The 11,063-nt window shown below is 38.2% G+C and overlaps 2 protein-coding genes across 3 annotated transcripts in view; one reads left to right on the top strand and one right to left on the bottom strand.

The window, feature by feature from the left end:
- The first annotated feature begins 2,848 nt into the window (after nucleotides 1–2,848).
- On the top strand, nucleotides 2,849–5,651 carry LOC107740076 (neuroguidin). The gene is made up of 11 exons (XM_016552359.1): nucleotides 2,849–2,899; nucleotides 3,131–3,190; nucleotides 3,314–3,385; nucleotides 3,481–3,618; nucleotides 4,036–4,120; nucleotides 4,211–4,263; nucleotides 4,447–4,561; nucleotides 4,676–4,850; nucleotides 4,987–5,134; nucleotides 5,295–5,355; nucleotides 5,444–5,651. The coding sequence occupies exons 1-11, from the start codon at nucleotides 2,876–2,878 to the stop codon at nucleotides 5,461–5,463; spliced, it is 951 nt and encodes a 316-aa protein (XP_016407845.1). The 5' UTR covers nucleotides 2,849–2,875; the 3' UTR covers nucleotides 5,464–5,651.
- A 4,572-nt stretch (nucleotides 5,652–10,223) lies between these two features.
- Nucleotides 10,224–11,063, bottom strand: part of LOC107740085 (polyadenylate-binding protein 2-B-like) — an 8,741-nt gene continuing 7,901 nt past the window's right edge. For both annotated transcript variants that reach the window (XM_016552370.1, XM_016552387.1), the window contains exon 7: nucleotides 10,224–10,601. In XM_016552370.1, coding sequence (XP_016407856.1) covers nucleotides 10,406–10,601 — 196 coding nt within the window. In that variant the 3' untranslated portion in view covers nucleotides 10,224–10,405. The remainder of the gene's footprint in view (nucleotides 10,602–11,063) is intronic.

The raw sequence follows: 11,063 nt of genomic DNA, 5'->3' as shown, positions 1-11,063 counted from the left end.
GAGGGTTTCTGCACCAAGTACTAAGTCATGTTTTGCTTGGGGATCAAATACTTATTTTACTCACTGAAATGCAAATCAATTTCTAACCTTTATATAATGTGTTTTTCTGGATTTTTTTGGTTGATATTCTGTCTCTATCTGTTAAAATAAACCTAATCTATCTATCTATCTATCTATCTATATTGTGTGTGTCTAATAGGCATCACATTTGATGCATATAAATACAAAAATTAATTTTCCTATATATATATATATATACTATATATACTGTATGTATTCAAGATTTTAGGATTTAGCACTACATCGTTTAATGTTAACATTCTTATTTGCATAATTTTAAGATTATTTTAAGATTGTTTTGCTAGATTTTTTTCTGAAAAAAAGAAAAGAAAAAAAAATAGATTGTTTAACTCTAAAAGTGCCCCTAATTGTGGTTAAAGGTTAAAACCAATTGTTATTAATAATTTATTAGGAATATTCAAACAAACAACATTAACAGCAACTCTGTCACATGATTAATGGATTGATCATCTAAGCAGTCATCAGTGTTTTTGTTAAATGTTGTGTTTTTTCCTTATTATAGAGTGACAAAGGAAGTCTCTCATTCATTTTCATTAAGCTCAGCTCTGGGTTTGACGATCAGATCAGCCCACACCCTCTCTCACATTGTCCAAAGTTCCTCAGGAGATGGACTTAAAGCCCAGCCTTCCCCATCTGATCCTGATCACCATGGCCTGAAGGCTCCATTGAAATAACTAGGCCTTTTAGACTTGCTACTTTAAGCTCCTCTAGAGCAATTATGCATTCATGTGTGCGTAATTGGCATCCACGAATATGAAATGTTTGGTGGGCCCTTAAACACTGTTAGGATCTTTGGATGTCGTCCTTGTCAGACAAAGCCTGTAGGTGTTACCCCATTTCCATCTATTCAGAGTGCTGGGAAGAGGTTGAAACAGCCCTGTGTTTACAGTAAACTTTAGGGGAAAATGCTGAGTGCTACTGAACTGCTCTTCACCCACTTATTAGTATCTCCTCCCCCCACCAGTCATCAATAGCTGGAGTCTTAATTAAACAAGCAGATGCAGGAGTGTCAATCATACGGCGAGACAAGATTGTAACAGCCTAATATGCAATGTTCTGCTGGGCATTTTGTTCCCCTGACATTACTCTAAGTTCTGGAGGAGAAATCACGTGAAAGAAATGCAGACGCAAACCTTCGAGTTAATCCACCACATAAAACCACTGTATTTACATTTGTATTAATTTCATGTTTCTCTATAATCATTATATATAAGATTCTGTGTAAATATAGTTGTCATTACCATCACACAATTCACAATTTCAAAACTACACACCAACTTCTACAAACCTCAAACTTCCAAAATCAAATATTTTTGTCAAAAAACATATTCTGTTTGGTCAGAATCACACTTTGGCCTCAGATCAGATGACACACAGATCTGACAAATACACAGGCTACTTCACTTCAGAGAACACAAGTGAGATCCATTCAAAACGTTGCAAAAAGCTCCTTTTTGGAATCAGGAATCATTTTGCAAGTCAATGTCTATTACAGTATACAACATAAAAAGATGGGTGCAGATACAGTGAAATTCATCAATAAGCTTTAAGAAAAGTTGACTTTCATTACAGTACTGTAGATGAGCAATAGAAAAGAAAAGCTCAAATGCAAAAGAACTGAATATGAACACACAATACAGTGTACTGTTAATTACTGTACAGTAAAAAAAAATCTGCCAAATGCCATTACAGTATTGGCAATGACCTCATTTGCCATACTATAGCAGTTTCTTAGTCTTCTGACAAAAGACCTTTTCTACCTCCCCTTAACAGTCGTCTCTCAGTTCTGCAAAACTACAGTACATGTAAGAAGCACTTGGCTACAAATCAATTCAATAATAAATGTGCTACACTATTCACAGGACTCTGAATAGTGAACATTCTCTCATCTAAAGTATTGTATCTCATCTACTATACTGTAATTGTACTGTATGTGTAGGTCTAAGTAGTATAAAAACCATGAGCCTGTAGGCCAACTTCTAAGGTACTCTAAAGGTACTCTTCTACTAAGAATTCCTTTGTTTCAAAAAAAGTTATCATTTGAGAATTTAAGTTCACAAACAACCAATTTAACTTTATCTGAATATATTATTGAATAATTCCAAGCTAAATAATGATCTGTATTAGCAAGTACAATGCTTAGGCTATATATGTGATTGATGTTATAACATAGATTAAACATGCATTTGAAGTTTCATTTTTCAAGCGGTCAGAAATGTTCCTAATGTAAGAACCACACAAATACGTAATGCACAGTGTGTTCTGTAGCTGACTGCATTTACTCACGTTCATGTGAAGGAATATGGAGTCATCCGCCATCTTCTGGTGGAAGGCAAAACTGCAGAAAGTTCAGGAAAGTCAACAATCACAAATTCTATTTAGAATTTTGAATTAACAACAAACAAATAGATATCTGCCTGTTGTATTTATATTAAAGGTTGTTTGGTTAGTTACCAGATTAAAAATGCCCCCAAACTAAGAATTAAATTTTTTCAGTATATTTTGATGTATGTCATACTTACATACTTGATGTACGTTTTGATTTTACTTTTAATGGCTCAAATATCGTCGTTTTCGGTCCTTTTACCTTCGTTAAGGTTAAGGTTAGGTATTGGTAATACTCTCCATATAATAATTCTACATAATAACAGAACAATCTGTATAATAATTCAAGCACATTTGAACGCGAAATAGTTCTGTCAAACGTGTTGACTTTTGTCTCAGGACGATATTTGAATTGCGTGCTGTGAGTTTTGTCCCGTCGTGGCATCCGTATCAACTTGGTTAATCCAAGATGGCGGCCACCGCAGTTGGAAACGTGAGTTGTTTTTTTACCTTAAAAAATTGTCCTTGATTGAACCTAAACATAGATGTATTGTGATGTAACTGGTATTTTATAGTGTTATTATCATGTTGTCATGGAATCGTTTATTATTTCGCGGATAAATTACAAGATATGATGAAATTGTACATTGGCTAACCTGATAGTCTTTATGGTCTGCATTTTCTGCGAAACACTTAACTGATGTAAGTTAGTTGTCTTTTGCAGGATCTTATAGACAATGACCTTCCCACTGCTGTGCGTCTACTCAACAGTCTCACAGAACAGGTTTGTAAAGTCACAGAGCCTGAATATTTTGCTTTAGATTTTATGTTGAGCACAGCATCACAGCTGGCTATAATACAATGATATGGGAAGATGTGATGGTGATTGACACCGTCTTATTTTCAGGTTGCTTCAGTAACAAGTCATGTTCGGGACCTGATAAAGAAAGTCAGAGAGAAAGCTTATCAGACTTCTAAGGTAGAACTATTTTTTATATTACTTGCGTAACATAGATATTGAATACACTCACAATCATCAAAAATGTTTGACATCTCTTTTCTTTTTCGCTGTAGGGTTTGTCTTTTTTGGACTTGAGATATCATATGTTACTGTTTTACCTTCAAGACATCACTCATCTGATTAGTTTGAAGACAGAAGGAGAAAGTCTGAAGGACAACAGTGCCATCCACAGGCTGGTCACCATTAGGACGGTACGACACAAACCTCATAAAGCACATACCACATTCAGAAATGAATTTGGAATAGATTTTCAGGGGCATTATTCCCTTAACAAAACAAAGTGTGTCATCCATTTTTGTCAAATTCCTCAGTTGTAATCTGTTCATTTTCTAAATAAACAAATTCTCAGTTTTAACAATACTGGCTTTTGTGGCATCAAATCAAATATATCAATACCATAATACAATATATAATACATGTTTAAATGAATTAACTTTAGTTTAGCTACAGTATTTTAGAAATAAACCTTGCCTTGGTTATTTCGGACTTCCATACATAATGTAAATTCAATTAAATGTACGGATCAGGTCACATCAGTTACACACCTTGTCACAAATGCTGTGCCTATGTTTAAGGAGAATTTTTCACTCTCTGTCTTTGTTGTACAGGTTTTAGAGAAGATGCGTCCCCTAGATCAAAAGCTGAAGTATCAGATTGATAAATTAGTGCGGACAGCAGTAACAGGCAGCCTTGGTAAATATTTAATTCTTACACTTTTTTGTCATCAATTGCACACGTTAAGAGCACTCAGTTTACTGACTTGATTGATGGCGCTTCCTCCAGCTGAGAATGACCCTCTACACCTTCGGCCTAACCCTCAGAATCTGGTCAGCAAGGTAAAGCTCTAGTTATGTAATATAAGATATATTAATAGTGTATGTGTACATTAATTTGTACAGGTATGTATGTTTGTGTATGTATGTATATATGTTTAAAGCAAAATTCTTTATTTAAAATTCTTTAATTTAATTAAGCGCACATAATTTACCTCAAAATTGTTGCATTTCTTCCACACATAGCTAAGTGAATCTGAGAACTCCGATGATGAGGGCGAAGGAGGAAAATCAAAGGGGCTAAAAGAGCCCTCAGCCAGCAGGAAATACATACCTCCGCGAATTGCTCCAATGCATTATGGCAAGTCTTTTGATTTTGTAGCAGTTCACTTTGGTTATTTCACTTTAGGATTCAGGTGTAGTGACATAATTGATAGTTAATACTCATCCCAAACCCTCCCCTGTCCATACACAGACGGAGACATGACAGAAGCAGACCGGCAGAAGGAGCAGATCGATAAACAGAAGAGAGCGGCACTCCGCAGCTCTGTGATCCAGGAGCTCCGGCAGCAATACAGCGATGCTCCCGAGGAGATCAGAGACCGCAGAGACTTCCAGACCGAACGGGAAAGCAGAGAGGAGCTGAACAGGTACGTGATATGGAGGTTTATGGAATTATTATATTCTAGATACTCTAGTTTCAGGTTGTAGATTACATTAAATACAGTAGATTATTCAGTAAATGTTTCTTTTTCCCTAATAATTTTGGAAAAAATTTCATAAAAGGAAAAACTATGAGGAGTCCATGTTGGTGCGTCTCAGTACGCCACGTGAGCAGAGACTCAGGAAAAGAGGAATGGTGGGAATGACGTCACAGCTGGGTAACATCACACGATTCAGTGACATCACCGCTCTGACAGGGGGAGAAGCACAGGTGAGCTGGCCAATGGCATCATGGGTAGTTTTACATATGCTTTAGAAGTTCCAGTTACCATTGTAGTGAGTTTTTGTATGTGCATTTCTGTAACAGGTAGAATGCACTCTTTTTTTTTTATAAAGTTGATCTTTTCTGAGTGCATTTTCTCTTTTGATAGGATACTGATAATCCAAAACCCAAGAAAAAGAAGAAAATGATCAAGAAAGGCAAAAAGAAAGGCAAGTATTTGTTTTGTATGTTATGCGAGTGCTTTCAAAAAATACAAGTGTCCAGTGTTGTATATTAATAGATATTTTATCTTTGCAGTTGTTAGGAAGCACAAGTAAACCACTGATGCCAAGGAGACGGTTTAAGCTGAATTTCAACAAAATGATTCTTTTTCATGTCTAAATAAATCTTTCTTTGAGACATTTTTTTCCCCTTCCATGAACGTGAGTGTGGAGCCTTGTGTAAAAAAAGTTAATCTCAGTGCCAATCTGACTAGGCAAGGCAAGTTTATTTATATAGCACTTTTCATACACAACGGTAATTCAAAGTGCTTTACATAAAATGATTTAAAATAATCACAATAATAAAAGCAAGGAATAAAATTTTAAAATGATTTAAAATTAAATTAAAAGAGTTAAAAATAGAAAATGATACCTACAATACGGTGCAATCAGTTCGGACGTAGCACAGTGCTTTCAGTAAAAGCACAACTAAACAGATGTGTTTTGAGTCTGGATTTAAATATGTCTACTGATTTAGCACATCTGATCTCTTCTGGAAGCTGGTTTCAACTGCGGGCGGCATAATAACTAAAAGCAGACTCCCCTTTGTTTTGAGTGAACCCTTGGTATTTCTAACAGACTTGATCCTAATGATATGAGTGGTCTGTTAGGCTTAAATTCAGTGAGCATATCTGCAATGTATTGCGGTCCTAGGCCATTGAGTGATTTATAAACGAGTAATAATACTTTAAAATCAATCCTAAATGTAACTGGAAGCCAGTGTAAAAACCCGTGGACTGGTGTGATATGCTCAGATTTTCTGGTTCTAGTCTACCTTGATTTGCATATCTGTTTCTAATAAAATAAGGTGACTTGAGTGGCATGCTTATTTTTTTCCCCAAGTGTATTCAGTGGTAAAACATTCTTGTAAAAGTGGTCATGAAAAAGTGGCTTAACATGGTTACACTAATTTCAGCCATTTCATATTTAATCAATTGGATCTATTTTGATCATTATGCTTAATCTGGTGAACAAAAATGCTCCAATTCTAGACCATTAATGTTGAAATAAATGAAGACAAACTAAAATGATCATGATTCATGATTTAGTCAGGAGTTAAAACATTTATGTTTTTATCCCAGGTAGAGCCTGCATCCATTACAATGGCTGTCACTTGTATCTGGTGTTTTTAATGTTTTTTTTATTTTGTCCTATTCAGACCATAAGATTGCTACAGTAAATGTAGCAAACCAAAACAACCCACGGGTTTCATATAATTTTTTTTTTTTTTTTTTAAATATATTCCTTTCAGTAAAGCATGGTGGCCTGTGACAAGCCAGAAAAAAAATACAATTCTATTGATGTTAAAACTACAGAATAAGGGTTTTAAAATAAAGCTGAGGGATGACCTCAAAATCAGGACATCAGAACTGGATTTGTTTGATGTTTGTTGTAATGGACAGGGTCTCGGTCTAATAGGTGTGCTGTATAACATTACAAAACTTACAAATTTGAATTCAAGATGAAGAGACATATTATCAAGGACATGCAGTGGATAGAAAAAGACCACGATAAGACATTTCAGAACTTTTTCCACCTTTAATGTGACCTGTACAACTCAATTGAGAAACAAACTGTAATCTTTTTTTTTTTATTTAAAAATAAAAAAACTAGAATAATGTGTGCACACCCTCTTATAACTGGGGATGTGGCTGTGTTCAGAATTAAGCAATCGCATTCAAACTCATGTTCAATAGGAGTCGGTACACACCTGACAATTTAAAGTGCCTCTGATTAACCCCAAATAAAGTTCAGCTGTTCAAGTAGGCTTTTCCTGACATTTTCTTTAGTCGCGTCTTACAGCAAAAGCCATGGTCTGCAGAGAGCTTCCAAAGCACCAGAGGGATCTCATTGTTAAAAGGTATCAGTCAGGAGAAGGGTACAAAAGAATTTCCAAAGCATTAGATATACCATGGAAGACGGTCATGATCAAGTGGAGAAAATAAGGCGCAACAGTGACATTACCAAGAACTGGACGTCCCTCCAAAATTGATGAAAAGATGAGAAAACTGGTCAGGGAGGCTGCCAAGAGGCCTACTGCAACATTAAAGGACCTGCAGGAATTTCTGGCAAGTACTGTGTAGTACATGTGACAACAATCTCCCGTATTCTTCATATGTCTGGGCTATGGGGTAGAGTGGCAAGATGGAAGCCTTTTCTTAAGAAGGAAATCATCCAAGTCCGGCTAAATTTAGCAAAAACACATTTGAAGTCTCCCCAAAAGCATGTGGGAAAATGTCATGGTCTGATGAAACCAAGGTTAACTTTTTGGCCATAATTCCAAAGGGTACGTTTAGCGCAAAAACAACAGCACATAACCAAAAGAACACCATACCCACATTGAAGCATGGTGGTGGCAGCATCATACTTTGGGGCTGTTTTTCTTCAGCTGGAACTGGGGCCTTAATCAAGGTGGAGGGAATTACGAACAGTTCCAAATACCTGTCAATATTGGCACAAAACCTTCAGGCTTCTGAGAGAAATCTGAAGATGAAGAGGAACTCAAAAACCCAAAGCATACATCCAAATCAACAAAAGAATGGCTTCACCAGAAGAAGATTAAAGTTTTGGAATGGCCCAGCCAGAGCCCAGACCTGAAAGAAAAGGATATGAATAATTATCTGGCTTTTGCTATTTATCAGAATTCTCATTGAGATATTTTAAATTATGGTTATCTTTTTTCTTTTTCTTTTATCATTCATGGGATTTTAAGTACAACTAAAGCATGGGCATTTTTCGGGTCCCTGGAACATATTTCAGGTTGGAATGAGTAAAAAACTTTGTACATTAAGTTGGCACGAAAGCACCAAAAGCATAATGGTGGGTTTAGAATGAGTGGCCTGTTTGGCCAAACTGCTTGATAGTTTCCATACTTGACCAAAGAATTTTCCAAAATTTAGTTTGGTTGTTTGTGCTTACTTGATTAGGATTTTAACCATTTAGGTTTTATTCCTATTTTACAATTTTCACAGAACCATGGGAACCTCTTATAGAAGACGAAGAAATGACGTAGTGGAGCAAACATTACACAATGCCCCCAAAGAAAGACCAATCAAACACTTCAAGTACTTTTTACACAATGTCTTTTATTTTTTTTCTAATTACAGACTCATGGGTTAAAAATAAAATAAAAAAGGAAAACATCTTTTCTCTTTTCGTCCATACCCACTCCCCCATCTGAAAAAGGAAAACGAACAGAAACGAGAAACCCCTCTCCACACAAATCCTCCCTCCCCCCGAAATAAAAGCTCCGAAGCCCTCCTTAAGTAACCGATACCTGTAGCCCACGCGTTAGTGCTCCATCGTGCCCTAACTGCACTGTGCACTGAGAAAGACAAGGCTCTAGAAGAACCCTCCTCTTCAACCTCTTTCTGGTCCTGCCTCTCTCACTCACTCGCAATTTAAGCAGCCATTGCTCTATCATGGCTCTGCCTTCATGATATATAAATTTGTGGTGGATGTGTGCAGTGTATGCGGTGTGTCTGTATGTCTGTGTTAACATGGGCCTGGTGCATCTCAGTATATTCATGTTGGTAAAGCTCAGCGCTTGTTATTGTAATAAATGCCTCCCGCAGTGGGCCGGTGGTCGCCCTGTCCACCTCCCCCACCCCCCCACATGGAGAGGATGGGGTGAGTGTGCATAGCGGGAGCAGAAAGAGACAGAGACGCCGCCGAGACTGTAGGGGGTGCCGCAGCCACGGGAGGAGGGGTAGTCAGCCTCCACTGGTCCTGAAACCTGAAACGACAAGAAGTGGTCTAATATACAAAGAGAGAGAGCATGAGAGACAGAAGGGGTGGGGGGTGGCAGAGAAGCAGCACAGGAACAGGGAAAGAATGGTCGGGAATGGCATATGGCAGCGCGAGACAAAAAAATAACTTTTAAAACACAAAAGAAAAGATCTCAGAGCTCAGGCCATGCCATCTTACAATAGTCGTATGGTGTGGAAGATGGTTCAAGAACAGTAAAAGTTAAAAACAACGCCGAACTCTCAACCACTGTCGGAATAACACCGGTGGAGGAAGTAATCAGAGTGAGGGATGAACAGGAAAGAAACCAATGCTGGAGGGAAAAGGGATTCCAGAGAGCACAAACAAATAATAGAGAATATGATCTCAAATAGCACAACTTTGTGAAAACAACAACATTCTTGCTATTAAATTGTTCACATATTCACGTTACAATCAAAAAAAAATTTTTTTTAAAAAGTTAACATTTTTTTTCTGTTTGCCTTTCTCGAGTGCAAACATAAAAGGGGCTGTTTGCGGAGAGAAAACTCACAGCCAGACAAAAGGACACACATCTGCAGCCTGAGATTACATCTTCTCAAATTTAAACAAATGCCACCAAATCTCCCAAACGGCCATATTGTACCTTACCAGGGCGATCGCAACACCTCCTCACACGCACGCGCACACACAATCGCACACTGCGGCCAGTCAGTCTGTCTTTCCAGGAGATGCTCTTTTCTTTCTCCCCGCCCCCTTTTTTTTCTTTTTTTCTTCTTTTTTTCTTCCTTTTTTGAGAGGGGTCTTTTTTTTCTTTTCTATAGGGATACGGGATGATAGTAAGGGGGGATTTCATAGGGGGGGTGGGGAGGTATTAGTAGGGGGAGTACCACGATGTTGTTCGCCCTCGGCCCCTGGAAAAGAGAGAGAAAAAGAGGGTGAGTTCTTTTTTGTGGTTGGTTTAAGACGACGGACACCAATTCAATTTTTTGGGGATATGAGTGTCACTCCCCCAACTCCCCCATCTGAAAAAGGAAAACGAACAGAAACGAGAAACCCCTCTCCACACAAATCCCCGAAATAAACCTCCCCTTCAAGCTCTTTCTAGTCCTGCCTCTCTCACTCACTCGCAATTTAAGCAGCCATTGCTCTATCATGGCTCTGCCTTCATGATATATAAATTTGTGGTGGATGTGTGCAGTGTATGCGGTGTGTCTGTATGTCTGTGTTAACATGGGCCTGGTGCATCTCAGTATATTCATGTTGGTAAAGCTCAGCGCTTGTTATTGTAATAAATGCCTCCCGCAGTGGGCCGGTGGTCGCCCTGTCCACCTCCCCCACCCCCCCACATGGAGAGGATGGGGTGAGTGTGCATAGCGGGAGCAGAAAGAGACAGAGACGCCGCCGAGACTGTAGGGGGTGCCGCAGCCACGGGAGGAGGGGTAGTCAGCCTCCACTGGTCCTGAAACCTGAAACGACAAGAAGTGGTCTAATATACAAAGAGAGAGAGCATGAGAGACAGAAGGGGTGGGGGGTGGCAGAGAAGCAGCACAGGAACAGGGAAAGAATGGTCGGGAATGGCATATGGCAGCGCGAGACAAAAAAATAACTTTTAAAACACAAAAGAAAAGATCTCAGAGCTCAGGCCATGCCATCTTACAATAGTCGTATGGTGTGGAAGATGGTTCAAGAACAGTAAAAGTTAAAAACAACGCCGAACTCTCAACCACTGTCGGAATAACACCGGTGGAGGAAGTAATCAGAGTGAGGGATGAACAGGAAAGAAACCAATGCTGGAGGGAAAAGGGATTCCAGAGAGCACAAACAAATAATAGAGAATATGATCTCAAATAGCACAACTTTGTGAAAACAACAACATTCTTGCTATTAAATTGTTCACATATTCACATTACAATCAAAAAAAAATTTTT

Source organism: Sinocyclocheilus rhinocerous, unplaced genomic scaffold (assembly GCF_001515625.1).
Source record: "Sinocyclocheilus rhinocerous isolate Xijiao unplaced genomic scaffold, SAMN03320098_v1.1 scaffold641, whole genome shotgun sequence".
Lineage (NCBI taxonomy): Eukaryota > Metazoa > Chordata > Actinopteri > Cypriniformes > Cyprinidae > Sinocyclocheilus > Sinocyclocheilus rhinocerous.
This window is presented reverse-complemented; position numbering and strand designations above follow the sequence as displayed.

Excerpts from the sequence above, each read along its gene's own strand:
- LOC107740076 (XM_016552359.1), top strand. The coding sequence starts at position 2,876 with ATGGCGGCCACCGCAGTTGGAAAC. Across the intron at positions 3,386-3,480 it reads AAGCTTATCAGACTTCTAAG|GGTTTGTCTTTTTTGGACTT; the intron begins GTAGAACTATTT and ends TTTTCGCTGTAG. Across the intron at positions 4,851-4,986 it reads AGCAGAGAGGAGCTGAACAG|GAAAAACTATGAGGAGTCCA; the intron begins GTACGTGATATG and ends ATTTCATAAAAG.